The sequence below is a fragment of the Ruditapes philippinarum genome, unplaced genomic scaffold (genome assembly GCF_026571515.1).
Source record: "Ruditapes philippinarum isolate M1 unplaced genomic scaffold, ASM2657151v2 ctg14990_1_1_1_1, whole genome shotgun sequence".
Lineage (NCBI taxonomy): Eukaryota > Metazoa > Mollusca > Bivalvia > Venerida > Veneridae > Ruditapes > Ruditapes philippinarum.
The window spans coordinates 1-23,264 of NW_026857291.1; the positions used below are offsets into that span (position 1 = coordinate 1).

At 32.2% G+C, this 23,264-nt stretch overlaps 1 protein-coding gene across 1 annotated transcript; it reads right to left on the bottom strand.

Annotated features, from left to right (window-relative positions):
- Positions 1-407: 407 nt before the first annotated feature.
- On the bottom strand, positions 408-23,073 carry LOC132749299 (U4/U6.U5 tri-snRNP-associated protein 1-like). Its single transcript, XM_060739026.1, has 11 exons — positions 22,730-23,073; positions 8,401-8,452; positions 7,910-7,965; positions 5,936-6,068; positions 4,614-4,716; positions 4,167-4,247; positions 2,310-2,406; positions 1,886-2,031; positions 1,349-1,495; positions 903-959; positions 408-515 (listed from the first exon to the last, which is right to left on the bottom strand). The coding sequence occupies exons 1-11, from the start codon at positions 22,950-22,952 to the stop codon at positions 408-410; spliced, it is 1,203 nt and encodes a 400-aa protein (XP_060595009.1). The 5' UTR covers positions 22,953-23,073.
- Positions 23,074-23,264: the final 191 nt, after the last annotated feature.

A 23,264-nucleotide genomic window follows, 5' to 3' on the forward strand; every position in this document is an offset into this window, starting at 1 on the left:
CTGTGAAAGCAAGACAGGTTTTTTTATATTTTTACATCCGGCAGCTATTTTGTGCAGTGAAGCAGAACATGCCAGCAATATGCTAAGCTTGGTTTATACTAATCAATCCCGTGAAAATTTGTCAAAATCCCCTGTTTGACCTGTGAAAACAGGAGAAGGTTTTTTTGTTTTTAGATATGGTGACCATTTTCTGCAGCTAACCAAAATAGGTCGGAGATAAACACAACTAGGGTTGGTACTGACTAATCCTGAGAAGTTTGTCGAAAACCCAATATAAAACCAATTTATTCAAATGCCAGAGCTCTGAATCAATAAATATCAAATTTACAAAAGTTTTGTTAGTTGCAAAATATTTGCATATATCAATGTAGAATATCATATAAAAAAGTCGTCATCACCTTGAACCATCAGTTCATGGAAGTTTCATCTGGCAATGGAAGAAGATCATCTGCCTTCAACATTTTCTTCTTTCTTATTTTCCTGACTTTTTTCTTCACTTTCCTAAACTTAGCTTGCTGTAAAAAAAACAATGAATGTTTAAGTGTACCTTACAATAAAATTCATATCGACAGTAAGCAGACTGGTATTTCATGGAACTATTCAAGTTTTACTTTATTAGGAAACCTTTATGAATCATAACATGATAATATTCTATTCCTTGTATGTTTATTAACACATAGAAAAATTCATGATGCAAAGGCTTTATCCGAACAAAAAATTTGTAATAACTAAAAATGAATAAATTATGTTGAAATGAAATAATCAACATTGAATAAATTATTTTAAAATGATACACAAATTTTGCTAACAGTTGAAGTGCATGCTTGGCTTGCAAAACAATTTAGTAGAAGTTATTATTTGCAAATAAAATATGAAGTAATTTTCACAAAAATTCAACGTACCGCCTCTTCTGCTGTCATATATTCTGATGCCAATGTCAATTGAGATGACAAAGTTTGCTGAAAACATATAACAACTTTAGTCTATCCCTTAATCATCACATAAACATCATCACATAAACATGTCATTTTTAACTCATGTACAGCTAATTAAAATGGTTTACCATATAAATTATCAATGACAAAAGATTCAGTTACGAAATTATTTGTAAACTTCTTCAGGCTTAAATGATGCTTTGCAAAACTAAAGAAAAATGTTTACACATTTAAACATGCCTTGCTTATACATGTACCTTTATTCAATTTTGCTGGATTTGAATTAAAGAATTGCAAATAAGTAAAACAAAATTAAGGCAATCCTGCTTAAACAAAATGTACTATATTCTATTCAAACTGACAATGCGCAATAAAACAGACAGCAGAAATCTTAATTTTGTAATTATACTAACAGATTGTGCCCTGAGTTCAGCCGTAATTCTCTCCATCTGTTTGTCTTGTTCAGAATTATATGTTCCCCTAGCACCAAGCTGGAAATCTTTCTTCTTCTCTCCTCTTATCTCATCATCATACTTGGCTAAAACATCTTTCGGTTTAAACTGAAAGTAGATATTACATTGTAATGATAAACTAGAAGAGGCTTTTGTCACAATAAACATATGTACTCTTAGAATCAAACAGTGGCATGTTTTATGGTATACAGGGTGAAAGTAGGTTAAAAGTCTTATGTTATATGCCAGGTAAGTTGTAAAATGTTTTTCCTAAATTTTAGAGTTAAATATTTATACCACTGATTGTGGGGCAGTTACAAATAGGTACAGGCACATAATCCATGATGGCTTGATGGGAAAATGCAGATTTCCATCTAACTAAAATACTGATTTTCTTTTTTTACAAAAAAAAAGTCAAGAAAGTCAAAAACACAAACAAATGATAAGAAAGTCAAACAGAACCCAATCATTATAAATTTTTATGTATATATAACTTACCAATCCATATTCATCTTCTTCAGCATCATCATAAGGATTATAATCAGGTTTCTTCTTCATCAATTCTACAAACTTGTTGGCTTTCTCATTATCTATCATATTAACATTCACCAATGTTTCAGCTTCATCACCCTCATCCAACACACCTGTAATAATAATAACATAAGTTGTGTTAGACTATAACCACCAACACATGTTGTTACACTATTAACACTTACACAATGGAGTAACACTACTACAACCAACACAAGTTGTGTCATATCTCAATATGCAATAGTATCCCCTTCTTGTAAAACAACACTAAATTCAAATAAAATCATTATTCATCACATGATGTATTAACATTAGTGCTTCTATATTCTCCTTGTGGCCACATATTTTGGATTACAGATCATGTAAATGTAATTCTGGACAGTTTACATACCTCTATCTTGTAATGTAAGTATCACAGTCTGTCCTTCTTTAAAACTGCCTACATCATGTTGAACTTTTAATCCTTTCAAATCTTTGGATGAATAGCGCTTAAATAGATAAATGGTATATGAATAAATCAGCATAATTAATAATTGTAAAACTACAAAAATCTCAATGAGTGAATTATGATTCTTTTGCAATGTTGTTTCTTCCAATTTTGACCAGAAAAGTTAAAAGTTAAAAACATAATATTATAAAGCTATATCTTAGGGTGTTTTTTTTCCAGGCATATGTTTAAGATAAATAATTCATCCATGTACATTTTTTTTCCTATTAAATAACAAACACCTTTGTTTAAAAATTGAAATGTTCACATTTAGAATACTTCATTCCTTATAAGTATGAAACTAATTATAGAGTAACATCAAAATCCTTAAAGATGAGATCCCTAGTGAGTCATGAAAACAAAAATAAGCAGTTCAGTTATTCCATGACAGTATAAAATGTTACATCTCTCATGCCCCAGCACTGATTTGAGCAGTATTCAATATTCAACACTACAATACTACAAGTATTGCAATTATTTAATTACCTGAATCTCAAGAACAAATTTAACAAGAGCTGTCCGTAAGACAGCGCGCTCGACTTTTTTAGTGCTTGCCTATAATACAAAACATTGACAGTTAAGGGCCATAATTCAAATAAAATCTTTGACAGAATTACCTTCTCCTGGACATGTTTGGGAATCATGATTGTAAACAAGTATTCCAACTTTCAAATTAATATCTCAAACAGTTCAGTCAAAAAGTGGACTGGTACTAAAAACTTAACCAAGATTCTAAGTCGATAAAAGGCCTTAATTTTTAAAACAAATCCTTGACAGAGTTACCTTCTCTTGCGTACAGATGGGGGTAATGATGCGAAATAGCATTAAAAGTTTCAAAGCAATATCTCAAAGGGTTAAGGCAATAAGTGGATTTTACCCATATTCAATGTATTTTCTAAGTCAAAAAGGGGCATAATTCTGTCAAAAACCTTGACAGAGTTATGTCCTCTTGTCTGTTGATGAAGGTCGTGATGGTAAACAAGTATGGTCAGTTTCAAAGCAATACCTCCAATGGTTTTGAAAAAAAGTGAGGTGGTACAAAAAACTTAACCAAGATTCTAAGTCGATAAAAGGCCTTAATTTTTAAAACAAATCCTTGACAGAGTTACCTTCTCTTGCGTACAGATGGGGGTAATGATGTGAAATAGCATTAAAAGTTTCAAAGCAATATCTCAAAGGGTTAAGGCAATAAGTGGATTTTACCCATATTCAATGTATTTTCTAAGTCAAAAAGGGACATAATTCTGTCAAAAACCTTGACAGAGTTATGTCCTCTTGTCTGTTGATGAAGGTCGTGATGGTAAACAAGTATGGTCAGTTTCAAAAGCAATACCTCCAATGGTTTTGAAATAAAGTGAGGTGGTACAAAAAACTTAACCAAGCTCAATACACTTTCTAAGTCAAAAAAGGGCCATAATTCTGTCAAAAACCTTGACAGAGTTATGTACTCTTGTCTGTAGATGGAGGTTATGATGGTGAACAAGTATGGTAAGTTTCAAAGCCATACTTGTAATACTTCTGAAATAAAGTGGGGTGGTACGAAAAACTTAACCAAGGTGTGACGCCAACGCTAACGCTAACGCTAACGCTAACGCCGACGCCGACGCCGGGGCGAGTAGGATAGCTCCCCTTTTCATAGAAAAGTCGAGCTAATAAATTAAAAAATGACACCAGAAAAAAAACACTGCCAAATCAAGTACTATATTCAGGACTTTTATGTGAAAAAGAAACCTGAGTATGTATATCTATTATTGTACATACCTTTGTTTTATCCTGTTTGAATTCTTCTTCTACAAGATTTCCTATCCCAAATTCTTCATCCATCTCCTCTAACATACGAGCCTGAAACATTTTACCACGACAATGTTCAACAATTATAACTTGACAGATTTTCATAGAGGGCAATATTATGATTCTATTCATTGCAAGGCAAAATCATTATAGACTTTTTAACATAAAATATTCAAGTTTCTTTGGCAGAATCCTATCTTTGAGACCAAGAGTGCTAATTTAATCTAGATATTTCACAATGGTTTACTATTTTCAATTTAAATGACATAAAAAGAATGTCCACAAGATTTCATGGTGACAAAAATGTAACTATTGATATTAGGTACTCTAAACCATTTATATGAATAAGTCTTCACCTAATAAAATACATATATGTTCAACTAGCCTAAATCAGATTTGGTTCAAACTTAAACATACAGTTTTTTCTGCTCTGTCCTTTTCCCTCTGTTTCATTCTGTTTTTCCTCACCCATGTTGCAGCATCCTCATCTGAATCACTCTCTCCTAATGTCTTTATCTTACTGGTAATATAGTAGAAAATACATAGGTAATAAAATAATCCTCAACAAAGATAAAAACATTAATTCAAATTATCTTATGGCATTCCTCTTTTTTCAAAGTGAGAAAGTTTTAGATAGTTATTACATAATAACAAAGAAAACAAAACTAAAGTTTTATAAACAAGTAAGAATTTCTCAACCAAATATCATCTTAATTTGTTCACAAGTAATTACTCATATGTTATGATGCACAAAGGCAACTTATTGCGATAGAAACTATTCTGCCAGTCTGCTTTATCTCAACCCTTTACCTCATATATACGCGAAACAACGCACTTTCGACCCCCCCCCCCTTTTTTTAGGCCTCAAATAGTGAAAAAATGTCCTATTTGGGCCCCAAACACATGTTTTCGTTTGAGAAATGTTGCTAAAAAAAATGAGCACTTTTTCGGCACCGCCCCCCATCCAATAGATACATCAGGGGGTTGCCAGATGGGGGATGTACCCCCTTCTGTAAGGGGGGTTTGAAGGGGGGGGAGTCCCCCTCATCGCCAAGAAAATTTTGGACTTGTGAGAGGCTAAAAATGACCCCAGGTCGATCATAATGTAACATGTAACCAACGCTGAAAAGCCTTTGACTCTATCTCAATCCCTTGAGAAGTTGCAGCACTTTGAAATAAATTTTGATGGAAAAAATCGAGGCAAAATAGTGATTTTTGGCAATTTTGAGATGTCCCCTCGTTGCCATGGTAACAGGAAATTTAAGACTGAGCATGTCGTTACAAAGGCAATGGTCCAGCCAACATTTGTGCCAAGTTTGATTAGTATTGAAGCATTTTTCATAGTTTCATAGCAGTTTGAACTTGTAACAGGAGGCTTTTTAGTGAAAACGGCCATTTTTCACAATATGCTCATGGGGGAAAGGGTTAATATAGTATAACTTAGCAAATTTACACATCAAGAAAGTATATAAACTAATGTTAATATTAAACATAAGCACCAAATTTTATGTTTGGGTTCAGATAAAAAAAAGAAAGAAAAAAAGTTTTCACAGACACAGACAAAAAAATGATGAATATTTTTTCAGCATTTAAGCTGTATATTCCTTAGAAAACTTTTAAATAAAAAATAGTTTAAATTATTACATCAAAATTCTATTTTTCATTCATTTTGTCCACAACAATGGCAATGCTGTTTCAAATAACAAATAAGATACTGGTAGTACAAAAACATGTTTTACTCTAATTTGCTGCTTATTTCTCTCCGTTGTTTAGACCTCTCTAATTTGTCTTTAATTTTTTCAGTCTTTTTAGCCTGTGTCCAGCTCTCTGCTGGCTTGTGTACTGCATCTCTTAAAGATTCTTTCTCTGAATCTACAAAGATAGAAAAAGAAATAGTTATAAAGATTAAATCTTATATGAAAGCTATTGAAATGTAAATAAATTAAAGTATTAAATAGCATTCCCTCATTAGAAGTGACAATAACAACTTAAGATAAGTTTGTTTGTTTGATTTAAAGTCACATTGAAACTGTAAAGGTCATTTGGAGACATTCCAGCTTCAAGCATCAGAGTAGAAACATTGACCTTGAGATATTCACAAGAAGAAAGAACAAGATATGTTTGTAAAACATGTATGCCCCCTATCGGCAGCCAATTAGTCATGTGATCAGGTTATTATGACTGACTTTTGACCTAGTGAACAAAAAATCAACAAGGGTTATCTACTGGTCATGACTAGTCACTAGGTAATAATCATTGTGATCACATAGGTTGTGTGCAGCAATTTTATGACAAAGTTATTACAAATCTTATTAAATAATATATGCATACATTTTATGAATCATGTACGCCTCATTAATGACAGCTAAGTTGTTATATTACATAAGACCTTCAAATGTGTATACGAAAAGCATTTTTAGCTTAATATAAAGATATCAACCTAGGCAACTTGAGTTGTTGAGTTTTTGGTCAGACACTGTCTTTAAGTACAATGTCAATATGAGACTAACCCGCTGACTCCAAAATCAATAGGGGTCATCTACTGGCCAAGACCAATGCACCAACAAAGAGGGCCAGCAGCTATGGGCTTGTCAAGTTATTGATTGAAAACTGTTTTCACAAACAAGGTTAATATTGACCTTGACCTTTGACCCTTTGACCCTAAAATCAATAGGGGTCATCTAATTGTCAAGTCAAATGCACTTACTAAGTTTGAGGGCCAACAGCTCATGGGTTATCAAGTTATTGATCATCAACCGTTTTTACCAACAAGATAAATGTGACCTTGACCTTTGACCCATTGACCCCAAAATCATGAGGGGTCATCCTCTGGTCAAGTGCAATCATTTTACCAAGTTTGAAGTTCCTAGGCCTAAGTTTTATTGATCGGAAACTGTTTTTACCTACAAGGTCTATGTGACCTTGACCTTTGACCCCTTGACCCGAAAAACAATAGGGGTCATCTGCTGGTCATGAACAATCATCAAAACCATGATTAAAGTTCCTAGGCCTATGTGTTCTTTAGTTATTGATCGGAAACCATTTTTACCTACAAGGTCAATGTGTCCTTGACCTTTGACCTCTTCACCCCAAAATCATTAGGAGTCATCTACTGGTCATGACCAATGATCATACCAAGTTTGAAGTTCCTAGGCATAAGCGTTCTTTAGTTATTGATTGGAAACCGTTTTAACCTACAAGGTCTATGTGACCTTGACCTTTGACCCCTTGACCCCAAAATCAATAGTGGTCATCTACTGGTCATGACCAAAGATCATACCAAGTTTGAAGTTCCTAGACTTAAGCATTCTTTAGTTATTGATCGGAAACTGTTTTTACGTACAAGGTCAATGTGACCTTGACCTTTGACCCCTTGACCCCAAAATCAATAGAGGTCATCTACTGGTTATGTACAATTATCGTACCAAGTTTAAAGTTCCTTGGCCTAAGCGTTCTTTAGTTATCACTCAGAAACCAATTGGTCTACGGACTGACCGACAGACAGACAAATGCAAAGCAATATACCCCCTCTTCTTTGAAGTGGGGGCATAAATATAAAATGTTATGTGATAGTAAAACTTTATCAATAGGTAACACATATTTTGTTATTAAACAGGTTTTGTCAAACTACAAAAATTATAGATTAAAATGATATAATGTTTACAATAAAGTATTGTTATGCTCAAATAATTAAAATATATTCTATTTCTAACCTGGTGCTCCTGTTGACACTTCCAAAGGTTTTAAACCAAGTTTTGCCCTCAATTTACTGAAAGGTAATAAAAGTTTAATCATGACTATAATCAATGTACATTACACATTCTATAATAATATTTAAACAATATCTTAACCAGACTTTGTCAAGAGAACTGTTTGTCAGGTTTGGTTTGAAGACCTGTTTCAGTTGTAACAGAATCTGACTTGTACCCTGCCTCAGTCACACTTTAATCTGACTAGATTTTAGACATGCCCTTTGCTGCCAATTTTTCCGCATCATGCTCATTTTTACAGCCAATTGTGCAATATACTGACTGGTACATGACAGGAAGTATATCTAATTATAGATCATTATTAGATCTGGTATTCTGTACCCATCTTTAACTTTTTTTACTCTATTAATGATCTGTTACACTATGACTATAAATAAAGTTGAAAACATTGTCAAACCATCCCAGAAAAAGCAACCATTAATGCTAAAACTTACTTTGTCTCCTCAATAGACAAACTGATGTCACCACCACCACCTGAAGATGCCCCTGAAAATAAATAAAAGAAATAGTAACAATATATTAATTATGAATGTCATACAATCATTTCAGGTTCCTTTAGAGAGCTCTGTCATTGATAAAGACAATATCGATGTATTGTTGATATTTTTAAGTCAAGCAATAATTGATACACATTTTAAACAAGAGGGCCATGATGGCCCTGAGGTCGCTCACCTGTATATAGGCCCCCCCACCCCAGGCCAATTTTTACCCAAGGGCTTTTATTTGTTTATTTGAACAGACTTGGTAGACACCCATAAGAAGATGTTTCATGCTAAACATCTAAGTTCTAGCTCATTGGCATTTTTAAAAGAAGATTTTTAAAGTTTTTACTATACACATATAGTTAAAAACAATGTCACCCCTGGGGCAGGGCCAGTTTTGACCCCCGGGCGTTTATTTTAACAAACTTTGTAGATATTTACTTAAAGATGTTTCATGCTTAATATATAAACTCTAGCTATTTGGGTTTTTCCAAAGAAGATTTTTAAGTTTTTACTATACGCATATAGGGAAAATCAATGACCCCCTGGGGCGGGGCCAGTTTTGACCCCAGAGCTTTTATTTGAACAAACTTGGTAGACACTCATAAGAAGATGTTTCATGCTAAATATCTTAGCTCTAGCTCTTTGGGTTCTTTAAAAGAAGATTTTTTAAGTTTTTACTATATGCATATAGGGAAAATCTATGACCCCCTGGGGCGGGGTCAATTTTGACCCCAGGGCTTTTATTTGAACAAACTTGGTAGACATTCACTAGAAGATGTTTCATGCCAAATATCTAAGCTCTAGCTCTTATGGTTTTTTAAAAGAAGATATTTAAAGTTTTTTCTTTTGGTTGCCATGGCAACCAGAGTTCTGCATGGAATTAAACGGACGGACGGACGCCGGACGAAAAGTGATCACAAAAGCTCACCCTGTCACTTTGTGACAGGTGAGCTAAAAATCAAAAAGTTTGACAAATTAAATTAAATGTCAAGAAATGAAGAAAATTCACCCAAAACATATACAGAAGCAGTTATCTATATGTCTATTATGCTGTTGTTATATAGCGAAAATATTTCACAGCAACAATTCCAAAAAATATGGTCTGGAAAAAATCATGCAATGGGTTTTTATAAACAAAACACTGAACAGAACATGTTTTTAACTGAAGTTATGAAAGTGAATGACATACAAGTAATTATGGTAATTATCGATGTATCGTTGATATTTGTCATCCAATATCGATAATTTCGATATATTGTTGATATGCTTTGTACTTAATCAATGACAGCTCTAGGTTTCTTAGATTTCCAACACTTTATATATGCCACTTTTTTTTCTTGCATCTGTTACGGCATTAAAGTTTTGAATCAGACCCGTTATGAAACAGTACCAGGTTAACACGCATACATTTAACCATGTCTTAATTTGCAAATTCCCTTAACAATAATAGAACTAATTCTTTTGCATTATTAGATAAAACAATTTATTATCTCAAAGTGACATATTTATAGGACTAGCCATATACTTGTTCAGAAAAACTTGTATATTGTAACAGTTTATTAAACAACCCAAAGTCCCATATTTATATGTAATTGCAATTATTCTGTCCTGGAGGACGAGAGCTGTTGGAAAATAGACTTGTTGGGAGTCAGTTTCTATTCGTAAATACGAGCCACGGTGCGGACATGTGGATTCGTCATGCCCTGAGGGCTGTTATGTCTGGGGTCAAAACATCTTCAGCAGTTTGGGACCTAAAAATATTGGGGTTGAAATGACTTGAAATTATCCCGATTGCCCAATATCAAGGGCATGATTCACTTGCAGGGATTCTTTTTGGCTTATTTTAAATCGGCCCCAAGTGAAAATCAGCCTCAAGTCAGATCGGCCCCATTTTTTTTTCTTAATTCATTATTCATTTTCTTATTTTTTAAATGTTGATAAAAAAACAATCGTGTGGATGGGAATACCAAATGACAAACAATGGAATACATAGAAAACAAGAACAAAACATATAATAATCAATCGAATTTAATTATTATATTCATTTGAAGTCATTTTTATCAAGAGTTTAATATATATATTTTTTTATAATTATACTAAGACTTTTTTCAATTTTGTTAATTATGATTTTATATACAGAGATGGAATCAAGGTAAGTAGAATTACTCATTTTTTAATTAAATGTGATTACTTCAGCTTTAAGGTGACAACAGACACTTTCCGTGGTACTCACATAAATGTCATTTAAACAAAGTTATTTTAGTAATAATTGTTATTTATTTAATCTTTGTGCATTAAATGTCGTTGATCATCATAAAAAATAACATATTTGAAAAAAAATGCCTTTGTAAATGATTGATTTTGAATAAAAGTCCTAAAATTTTAAATCATCATATCAAAGTCATTTTTTCATTTTTTGTCATCAAACTTTTGGAAAATAACCATACTTATATTATCTAAGGAACTGTGTCTCAAATTTTTTCTATCTTTTCTCAAAAAAATATTACGTAACGTCAAACATTTTATGCGACTTTTTTCACCATACATATTACGTAATTAAAGATAATTAAGTCGCCTATTGAGCAAACAAAAATCCCTGACACGGTTCCCTCCGTAAATGAATTTCCTTTCATGTGCTTTAAACCGCATGTTAATTGCTTGATTATTAAAAAAGTTATGCCGATTCAAAGTTAGTCCGACCCACATCAAACGAAGTGTCATAAATCGGCTGTTCTCTCTCGGACCCCTATGTTTCACGCTAAATAATTGCATAATACACAAATATCGCACCAGAGAGGGTCACAAGTTGCGGTAACATACTCTAACAACATTTTATGACCCAGTGACATCTGACCAATTAAAAAGCTGCTGATTAATATCAGTTTATAGCAGAAATTTCTTCAATTCTTAACGTGATTTACTGTCCGTCTGGTATCTGTCACACATGTCACGTGACTATCGGTAAAATTTGAGGCACTCAGTGGGGGGAAATGGAATGCATTTGCGCACCGCTAGCGGGGTATTTAATTGTTTCCTTTTTGAAGTTTATTATTATTATCATCAGCATTATTATTGTATTATACCAGTGTCACTCTGCCTGTGTATTCGTGTATGAAATTCCGTTAAAATATAAAATAAAATAACAAAAAACTAAGCTTCTGACAGCCTTTTAAAGTTCATGGTAGATGTACAAATAAGAACGGGATATTATATATTTTTTCCACCAAATTGATAATGCTTCACATATTTTAATAGAAATAAAAGGTATTACTCGATCATTATGATCTGGCCTTCTTGACTTCTATTATGAATATCATCTATGCACGGCATAGAGATCCAGTTTCTACCGGGATAGACAATAAATTTCATACTTTGTCCCAGATTTATTAGTACTGTGTCCGATTTACTGGCGAACAATTTATTTTCACTGAGAATATATTTTTAATATCTTTTTTTATTTATAGAGAAATAATCATCCTTAGACAATCTAAAATGGTTTAGAAATTTGTCAGGGACACCTTACCCCAAGTCACATAGGCGTTCACATAAAAAAAATGTTGTCTGTTTTTGTTGTTGTTTTACTTGACATTGTTAGAAAACGAGGTTGAATGTAAAGTAAGCCCTTGAATCCGTACAAAAGTCTATCAACTCAACGTAATATCTATCAGATAAACGGGACAGACAAATTATTTTCACACATTATGGATATTTTAGCAACTACATTTTTAATCAACCCCGTGGTCGTGCGATTTGCCGCTATGCTTAATTATTTATGTTTCATACATTATGTTACGTACATTGGCCGACAATTTCTTAATTTATAAAAAAGGCTAAATGTTGAGATATTCATAAAAGATGTACGTTAGTTGTACGATACATGTATTACGAGAAGTATGGACCAGTATGGACCTGTAATTCACGGATATATGGAACTACCGATTTCCCTCATTGATGCCTCAACAGGGGGCGGAGCGTTATCGATAATCGACAGGTTACGCGAATAGCAGATACAAATAGTATAGGTTCCGTTTTAAAACGTTTACAGGGTTTTACATCTCTTTGAAATTTTAGGGGTCCAGTGGATGCACAGCCTAGAAAAGTAGAGGTCCAGGCCTGAGTTTTAGGGGTCCAGAATTATATTCACTATAAAAGACTATGAAGACCACTCTATTTTGCATAAAATCACTTACCTGTGAGAAATATGCATGTATATTGTACTGTTTTCATAAGAAGTATGATTTCAATATCTTTTATCTCTAGGTTTTTTATAGCCCTTTACAATAATATCATGTGCTATTTCCAAGGCTTATTTAAGTCTTTGAGTGGCTGGAATGTCAAGTTTTAGTAGCATATTTTGTTATTGATAAGGTGATTACACCAACAGACTGAAAATTTGTACTGATCTATTTGTAAATATTTTAGCTGAACTAGTAAACACACAATAGATATCTTTACAGACCAGTCAGCTAAATATGTTGCGTTTTTATAAATATCATACAAAAAGGCTGACAAACCGCTTTTGCACCTCCTCATAAGTTAAGTTCGCTGAAACCATTATATTTATAACACCAACGATAATAACATACCCAGTAACTTAATTTCTTTAACACTACATGAAAATAGGTTTGCAAAAAGCACTACTTTTTTATTATTGCCGTTCATGTACAAAATACATTCGCCAAACTGGTAGATCGACATTTTGGACACGCTAACCAATAGTAATTGCTTGTTATAAATAGTCTGTCTAAATATAGCAACAGAAAAACCAAAAACGGGTACCTAAAATAGATTTTACGGTAAGCGTCATCAGTTACTGTAGCTTGCACGATAAACGTCATCAGTTTCTGCAGCGGGCACTTGCAAATAGCATGCGCAGTAAATTTCAATTATGTTAACTTCCGAAATAAACAAATGCAAGCATTTTCTGCACGCTGTATTAGATTAAAATGGAATTTTGTGAGCTTCGAGAAGAAAGAGATAAAAGCATGTCGGGTCAGAAACAATAATATCGATTGTCTAGGATTATTTTTGTGCGTACACTTGGACGCAAGTAGATAACTTATATGCGTACATGTCAAAATTTATGCGTATAGGGACGCAGAATTCTGCGTCCCGTAAAACCCTGGTTTAAAAACACATTTTTTGGACTAACTGCTTCCAAAATTAAATCACGAATGTGTTCAGAAAAGGTTGATAAATCTACTTAGCAAAAAATCTCATTTTAGGTATTTTCAGTGATAATTGACTCCGTTGTCACCTTAAAGACACCACAGTCTAAAACGCGGACGTCTTAAGTTGTTGGTGATATAATTTCTTTTATAGTTCTTTTATAGTTTTTTAATTTAAAGAAATTAAATTTAGATTGATTAAATATATAATTTATCCAGATGTGTCGGACACGTGTAACTAATAAACAGCTAATTTAAAGTGTGAACAACATGCTACCTGATTAAACGTCTCACCCTTTAATTGGATGGATATCTCTAAAAATAAGTATTTTTCGGACAAAATTACCATAACAGAACAGAACATATACTTTATTTCTGACTGGGGCATAATACCCATCATCTCAACATACATATACATGTATATTTATTATAATGCATGCACCAAGAAATCATGATATAATAAATTCAAGCAGTTATATTCACATAATTATATACCGATTTTTTAAAGGGACAGTTTGAGAATTTACGTTTCGTATTCGTATTCGTTTATATATGATGGTCATCAATTAAATATCAAATTATACATTCATATATGATATCTATATTGTCTGCGTGTTCCTATATCCACTCATGTGCGACAAATCAAATTAAGTTTGAACATCACATAATTTTGTACCGTCACGTTTAATCAGGTAGCACGTTGTTCACACTTAATTATCGTTAATTGCATCAATCATTCGTTAATCCAGTAGCATTGCATCTCTATTTATTATTATCAATAAACTATAATTTAAATTAAAAACTACTCTATTAAAAAAATGCATTTAGAAAATTAGTAAAATACATTTTTGACTGTTGCTAAAAAAATCAACCTTTTTATACATAACTGATTAAATTCACTTCACGCAAAATTGTTTGTTAAAAAAGCCGAATTCAATGCATGATTATTTGAGACAATGACTGAATTGATTAAAGACACGTGATAATTGTTTGTTTTTCACATAATTATTTATCTTCAAAACATAGACCGACCTTTAAATGTTGAGATAGTTAATTGTAATTATATGTAGAAATCAATCAACAACCATAGCACACCTGCATAATTACATTAATAACAATTATCACTAGCATCAAAACTGTCTCAATTTTGTAATGAATTATTTTTAATTGGTACATTTATGTTAAAGTACAATTCTCAGTTAATAACCTTGTAATTTTTGGCAAATAACATTATTTTAACCAAAATAGGATTTTTCATAAAAATAACTTTAGGGCAGATTTGACTAGTTGTGAGGCCTATTTGACTAGTTTTGGGGCCGATTTGACTAGTTTTGGGGCCGATTTGACTTTTAAAATTGTTGTGTGGCCGATTTGACTAATTTTGAGGCCGAATTGACTAATTTTGGGGCCGATCAGACTTGGGGCCGATCTGACTTGGGGCCGATTTGACTAGTTTGCGTCCCGGGTGTAGTAGTGAACAGTAAAATAACAAACCCTTGATGTAAATAAGTTTGTGTTACAGTTTTGTTTGAACAGTTTAAATTAACTTTTCATTAACTGGACTCACAATCTTTATATTGATAGTACTACTGGGACACCATACTATAAAAACGAGCTACCGTGACGTCATTCATAACACATGCGCAAGATCACCGGACAATTGAATGTTGGGATTAAACACGGTGTTGAGTGTTTAAATTGTTGCACTCTTGCAGTTCAATGAGTTATTTCCAAAAAATATTTGTGTTATTATATGTCTTTAAGATTTTTGCAAATAGGAAAATAATTATGATTTTTTTGTATTTATTTGAATCGTAAAAAATTAGCCGATAAGTGCTTAGGTGCGCAAGATTACCGGACAGCATCGTAGTGCTTAAATGTTTGAAGATGCCATCCTAGACAGTGATTGTTTGCATTCATTTAATCACTGAAAAATTTCAATCATGCATTTTTTTCCAATTTTTAAAAAACAAAACCGCTGAAATTCCCAATACACCGATAAACACTTTCCCCAACTAGCAGATGACAGGCTTTTCTTATCAGTAGCTTTTCGAGTAAAGATAACCGGTTGCATATCTCACTATATAAATCGTATGTAAAATGGGCTGACATATGGTAGGTTTAACAGTTAACTTTAAATACTTTGGTGTCAAAAGATATGTAAAATTATATACTGTGACAAAGCTAAGATCCCAAGCTTTCCATTGATGTAATAATTTTTAAAATCGGACATTTAATCACAACAAACAGCCTAAAAAATGCCTAATTTGTATTGTTTTTAGCGTATGAGATACCCAATTTTTACTCGGATAGTAAAGGGAAACAACCGTATTTTTTTCACTCGATATACCCGGTTATTACCTAGTTCAAATTGAAATCATGTCTTTATTGGGTGTATTCTATTCCGTAAACAAGTCAACCCGGCCCCAAGTCATCCCGGCCCCAAGTCAACGCCGGTCTCAAAAATTGGTCAACCCGGCCCCAAAATTGGTCAATCCGGCCCCCACGGTATTGTTTATTTGGTCAAACAACCCGGCCCAAAATTGGTCAGTGCGGCCCCCAAAAATTGGTCATTCCGCGCCAAAATATAATTTCAGGGGCTCAAGCTAGGTTCAAAATTTAGGGAGAAGTCACTTCTCCCTCCACTGCTTGGGGAGAAGTGGGAGACTTTAGGGAATGAGGAAAGATCTTTTTACGTTTTTGTTGTAGTTTTTGAAATTTCTTTGACTCATGTCTTATTTTAAAATAAATTTTGGTTTTGGTTTTTACAACAGAATTTTAAATTTTTAATTTTAAAAGTATTTGAAAAAAATAATAAGAATAGTAAAATGTAATGAACCATTGCTTTAAATGAAGATAAAAAGCCATAGTTGTTTCCCCATCAGGATCATATAAATGGGGGATTAACAGTTTTTTTCCTTTATTTACTATTAAAAAGTTTTGGCGGACATTATATTCATTTTCCTTTTGTTGAAAAGAAAATAAAGTAGATAAGAAAGAAAGGGTTTTTACTTTAACTACTTGAAAATAAATACACGGTAATACGCCGTCATTTTACAAATTTTAACTCGCGCAAAAATAAAGTTACATAACTTTCATTTTTAAAATTACCCGTAAGTTATATCTCGAGCGGTCCCTCTTAATTCGACAATCATTCGTATGAAAATTTTAATTGCTTTGATCCGCATCATAAATAAATTGTTACTGGTATGTTAGCGATTAAATGATGTGGTTAAAATTTCGCCTTCGATTGAAACGTGAATTACGATTGTTTCTCGCACGTACGGGAACCGCCTGGGGGAGTCTAATTGTTTCCTCGAGCTCTGTTAATTTTAGACTTTTATGACATGATGGCTCGCGCAATACTGGTCTAATACATTTTTACCAAAATCACTTTTTTATCATATTTTGATAATGTAAGGCAAAAATACACATTCTGTGAAAAAGTTTAGGAAAATTTTGCTTTTTTGCTTTTTTATTTTACCATTTAAAAAATAAGATCTACCAGGTAGTTCAATTCCGTCATGCAAAAAAAAAAATTAGGTAAACTTGAGTTTGTCCTTAGCGAGTAAAAATAATCACATTTTCCCCAAAAAAGGGGTTTTTATTGACCTTTAAAATTTTTACTTTCCCGGTACAAGGGGAAAAAATAGCATTTTCCCCTTGGAAAATTTTATAAAAGAAAAAGGAAATTTATGAAAACAAATAAAAAATTTTTTTGCCTCTTCATGCTTTGTTTAATCCGCAAAATTTTTAGCCCAAAGCCCTCATCATGTAACAAAAACTTAAAAAAATTAAAAATATTTAGTTTTTCACAAACTTTTTTTTGTCTTTGGGAAAATTTATTTAAATTTATACTCATACTGAAATTTTTTGATTAACAAAAAAGTCCCGTTAAACTATTTATTTTTGTACAAATAGGGAAAATTTTCTTTCACACATTTTAAAAAAAAAGGGGAAAAAACACGTGTTACAGGGAGTAATTCAAAAACCTATAATACCCCTTTTTTAAAAAATTTATTTTTTTTTAGTTTAAACCCTTTTTTTAAAAACATTGCCCGAGATTTTCCTAAATTTTTGTTTTTTCCCCTTTGGTTCATATTTAAAATTTGTTCTGTGTAAATAATGTAAAAGGGGTAGAAAAATTTTAAAAAATTTTTTTTCCCAAAGGGCCAAAATCAAAACTTTCCCCGTAACCAAAAATGAAAAATTTCAGGGGGTTTTTTTGGGGGGTTTTTTTGGCTTTTTTTTTCAAATTATTACTCTCTGTAAACTCTCTTTAATCAAGTAAAAATTATACTAAACTTTTTTCAAAAATTGAACTCCCAATAAAAATGGAAAATACTCAAAATGTGCAAAAAAACCCCAACTCTTTACAAAACTTAAAATATTTGTTGTTCTCACCCCAATCAATCAACTCCATAACACGATCAAGCGATCGGGTCCATCTACTCGGGCTGCATGCGTGATTTTGGGGGTGGTCGGGCGGTTTTTAAAGGTTTGCTAATGCTTTGGGGTTTCCCAACCCCAATTTTTTGACATGTAAAAAAATCGTGTAGATAACCCACAAAAACAAACGGGGATCGAGTAGAAATCCCATGATCGAGAATTTTAAAACGTGTAACAATCAGTTTGGTCCCCGGGTTTCATCTTTGGTAACATGAAATTACCCGAAAACTTTTTAAAACATATCTCGAAATTTCCCACCGGATTTTCCCATGCAAAATTTGAAACCCCTGCTGATCTATTGTCCAGAATAAATAGAAATGCTAACCCCGATCTCTGAAACACACACATTGTTCCCGGGTAGTTATTCAACCATTTCACGGGGTTCACATAACCTATAAATATATAGATGTTAAAAATTAAATTTTGGTGTCCCATTAGTGTTACAAAATTGAAAAATAGGCAACTTTCCCCCAAAATTTTCGGGTTACGATCATTACGATTTTGGGCGGTTTGGAAAACTGGGAATGGGTTGAGCAGAGGTCCAGCTTTGGGGGGGGCTTCATTCCGTGGAATTTTTTAAAGTATCGGGGGCCCAAACCGGTTTTATCAAAATTTTGGGGGGGTGGGAAAAATAAAAACATTTTGATACAATAAACTTTTTGTCTGATGTGATATGTCCCAAAAAAAACAAAAAATAAAATTTTTATATACCTTTTCAAATTCTTTGTATTCTGACAATTTTTTAAAAATCACACGCCCCCATTTAAAATTTTTTGAGATCAATGTCAAAAACCTTTTAAAATTTTTTGGCAGAAAAACTAAAGTTTTTTAAAAAAAGTTTTATTTTAGATCTAAAAACCAATAAAATTTTTCCTATCAAATTTAATGAAATTAAAAATGTAATTAAATATCAACTGCTTTTTGGGATCAGGAAGACAAAATTTAAACATTTATCCAAAGGGAATTTTAAAATTTTGCCAATCTAAAAGGGGTGTACATGGGGCTTTCAAGGGGTTCGCCTTTTCATATCTAATGAGTAAAGGGGGTTGCAAAATGGGGTTTTAAAACACATCTTAAAATTTTTCAAAAAAGATTTTTGAATTATATTTAAAGTGGGTAAAAAATACTTTTTTCTATTAATACCCGAAGGGGTTTACTGGGCCCTTACTTTTTTTCTCAAAAATTTTTTTACAACCCCCTGTTTTTTTGGCAAAATTTAGAGGTAAAAGATTTTAAAATATAAAAGAAACACTTTTTCTTAAGATTGCCCCAGTTTTTTTAGCAAAACATTCAAAAAATTTGAACATTTCACGTTTAAAAAATACCTAAAACAGTTGAGAAAAATAAATACAAAATAATTAATTTTAAAACATTTGGGCAAAAAGCGGGTTTATTTTTGAAAAATTTTTTATTTATAAATGATTATATATAAAAAAAGGGCCAATAAAACATTAAATTCTTAAAATTTAGCGGGATAAAAAGTAATATCGGAAAACACAAACCAAATTTTTGACCAAGGTGGTAAAATTGGGCATTGAAAAAAAAAAATTTCTTCTTTTTACAAATGTGGGGTTTTTTAGAAAAATTACGTTTTAACCCTGTTTTAAAAATTTGATATATAAAAATATATACCTAGATTTCAGTCATTTATTGTTTATGAAAAACTGTTCATAACACTATTTTTGAATTTAAAACTGTTTTTCAAATTTTTTTTTAGGGAAATTTAAAAATTTTTTGCACAATAACTGGGAAAAAAAATCTTTAAATAAAACGAAAAACCCCCCCCAAAAAAAAAAAAATTTTTTAAAAAAAAAAAGAAAATTTTTAAAAAAAAAAATTTTTACTTTCATCTAAAGTCACTACCCAAAATATTTTTAAAAAAAATATTAAAAGGGTTTTGTCTTTGTAAAGTTTTTCTCCCCGCCCTTTCAAAAAATTTTAAACAATGTTTAAAAATTTAAAAAAAACAATTTTTTTTCAAATTTATATCAGAATAAATTTAAAATAAAAAAAGGGCAACTTTAAAAATTTTTACCCACTTTTTCCAAATTGCAAAAGAGGGAAATTTTATCTAACTCAAGTTTAATCTTGTATTTCCTCAGAAAATTTTAGTGCAATAAAGGTCTAACTCTTAAATACAAATTTGTAAACTTTAATAAAAAATATTATATAAATGGATTTATTTTCTTAAATTATAATTAATGTTAACATAGCAAAAAAAAAATTTTTAATATAATAAAGTATTTTTGAATAAAACAGTTTTTTTCTTCCTGAACATTTTCAAAAAATACAGTTAGACCTAATTGCCTGACCCATCGACAGTTGGTAAAACCAAACAGATTAATGGACGTTTCGCGTTATTGAGAATGCCTACAGTCCCCCTTTTTTCCGGCGGCGAGGGGTAAACAAAGCAAAACACACAACATGTTATTTTATTCAACAGTTATTTTGGGTTATTTTTCAATAATGGGATCAATAAAAATCGGGCGACTTCATCTTCGCTTTCATGTAGGATGTCGGCGAAGTCAGGCGGAATTCGGCGACTATTTCGCCCGAATCGCCCAGTAGCTCGAGCCCTGTATTTGTCGGTAAATTTAATTGCGCCGATTAAGTCTTTAATACGCAATATTGATGATGAATTATTATATAACATCAACAATTATATGTACATCAGCATTATTTAATTCAGATGTGATAATCAAACAGTTTAAAGCAATCAATTAACCAAAAAGGTATAGCTGTGAAAACAAATCCTTTTAATAAGTTGGTAGTATCTTTCATGTCTTTATTCCATGTAAATAAAAGATGGTTTCGTGAGTGTTAATGCGATAATTAGGAAGAAATGCATAGAATTTCGAGTTAAAAGGTTTAAATAAATATAGTTTCCAACAATATTTTTTCAATTCATTTGAATGTTTTTATTGAATATGCTCATCATTATAATTAATACGGGGAAGTCAAAGTCCGGGCCCGCTTTGCGGGCCCGGGCTTTGGCTTGCCCGGCTATAGACTACACGTGTATATTTAAAAGAAAATTCAAATAAAAAACAATTAAAAAATATATAGAGTTCTATACCTATCAATAAAATTTTCAGTGTCAGTTCTAGATAGGCGCCGCCATTTACAATGTAACTCAATGATAAAAGGCGGTGTATTCTGATAACGTAACATATCTCAACTTTTCGGATTAATAATAATCGTCGAGTGTTCCGAGTGAAAACGGAAGTGGGTACATATAATACCGAATGACACCTTTAAAACGGAAAGAATGAAATGATTTTTTTAACGACTTCCCCGTTCATAGGCTTTGCCTAATTTCATATTATTTGTTTCGTTTTTTATTAACTTATATTCAAAGAATATTTACTGTGTAAAAAGTATTGGAATATTACTAAGTGTTTGGAAAATTGATAGTGTTTTGCGTTTAATCTAATATAATTGATCATATCATTATTATTGTTAATTAAATTAACACATTAAGGTTTCTTTTCCATGATATGTCAAAAAAAAGTTTAGTTTCCCTAATTTAACATCTTTTTCTTTAAACGTGCTATTTTGAATAAAAACACTATTCATCAACTGATAAAGTACTATCAGAAGTTTGATCTTTTTACAGTATATCCCTAAATATGTCTAAGCACTATGTACAATGAATATATAAAATAAATAATAAAAGATAACATCATTGAACTTTTGTTTTTGTTGTTAATTTTTATCTTATTTCTTGATAAGTGTTTACATTTTAAAGCAAAATAAATAATAAAAAAATGGGGCCGGGTTGACCAGAAATAAAATTGGTTTGGGGCCGGGTCAACCAATTTGGGACCGGGCTGACTTGGGGCCTGGTTGACTTGGGGCCGGGTTGACTGTAATTCATTCTATTGGTATGGGTTGGAAAAGAGTCAACTCGGCCCTATACCAACTCGGCATGGGTCAACTCGGCACGGGTCAACTCGGCCCACTTTACAAAAATATACATAACGTATTAACTTTGCTTTGCATGTTGTTAAGGTAAATGAATAATGAGAAATATCTTATTATTATATAATTTTACATTGTAGATCTACTTCTACGGAAATAAAGTATATTTAGAAAAAAAAGTTATTTATTTGTCTTGCAGATTCGATAAAATTAATATAGATATAATGAAAATGTGTTTCCTTAGATGCATTTTGTTTGTATTAAAAGTACTATTCAAAAAATAAGAACCAAAAAGGTGTTCACTTTTAAATATCATAAGCTTCTAATTAATTGCAGGTGGCCACTAATCAAATTTGAATGAATGAGTTAGTTGGACACTGAAGGTATTTAAATTTACGGTTAAACCTACCACGAGTCAGAAATACAGTGAGATACGCAATCAGTTATCTTTACTCACTATTCTACTGATAAGAAAGCCTGTCTGCTGCTAGTTCGGAAACTGTCAATCCATGGATTATAAATTATTACAATAATTACAATAAATAGTGATAACACAAACCTAAATATTATTAATTGAAAAGTGGGCCGAGTTGACCCGTGCCGAGTTGGAATAGGGCCGAGCTGACTCGGGGGCCGAGTACGTTTTAGGGCCGAGATGACCCGGATTCGTATGGGTTATGTGAACTCCCAAAATCCTAAAAAAATCCGACTTGGGACCGAGGTGACTTGGGAATACCTACCAGTAGGTTCAGGTTTCAAAGCTGGATTATTATCTTCAATTTCTCCTTCTTCCCTGTCGAATCCTTCTGGATGTTGTTCATAATATCTGTCATCGTCTCTCCCTCTATGTCGTCTTTTTACTTCACGTTCTTTGGAACGAGACCTTTCTCTGGACCGGGAACGGTGTTTTCGCTTCTTTTTGTGCTCCCGATCTTTCTCTTTGTGTTTTTTCGAAGAACCCATTTTATCTTTATTTCACAATTACTCTATTAAGTCAATTTGATGTATTAAATCAAAAATATCAATATAAACAAAGTTTTTCCACGTTAAAATCAACCGGAAACGGAAACATAACGTTTATATCGGTGTGCTTGTGAATCTTCCATGTTATATAAATACATCATGAAAGTATTACACCGCTATTTTTATCAGATCGAACGCCACTAAATGAATTCTTATATCATTGCTGCAAGTGAAATAAATCTAGTGAAATTCATCTAAAAATTATATTTATCTCATGCTTTTTAGTAATTTTCAGTCAATTTTACAAGTATT

Excerpts from the sequence above, each read along its gene's own strand:
- LOC132749299 (XM_060739026.1), bottom strand. The coding sequence starts at position 22,952 with ATGGGTTCTTCGAAAAAACACAAAGAGAAAGATCGGGAGCACAAAAAG. Across the intron at positions 7,966-8,400 it reads TTGTCTATTGAGGAGACAAA|TAAATTGAGGGCAAAACTTG; the intron begins GTAAGTTTTAGC and ends ATTACCTTTCAG. Across the intron at positions 960-1,348 it reads CTGAACTCAGGGCACAATCT|CAAACTTTGTCATCTCAATT; the intron begins GTTAGTATAATT and ends ATATGTTTTCAG.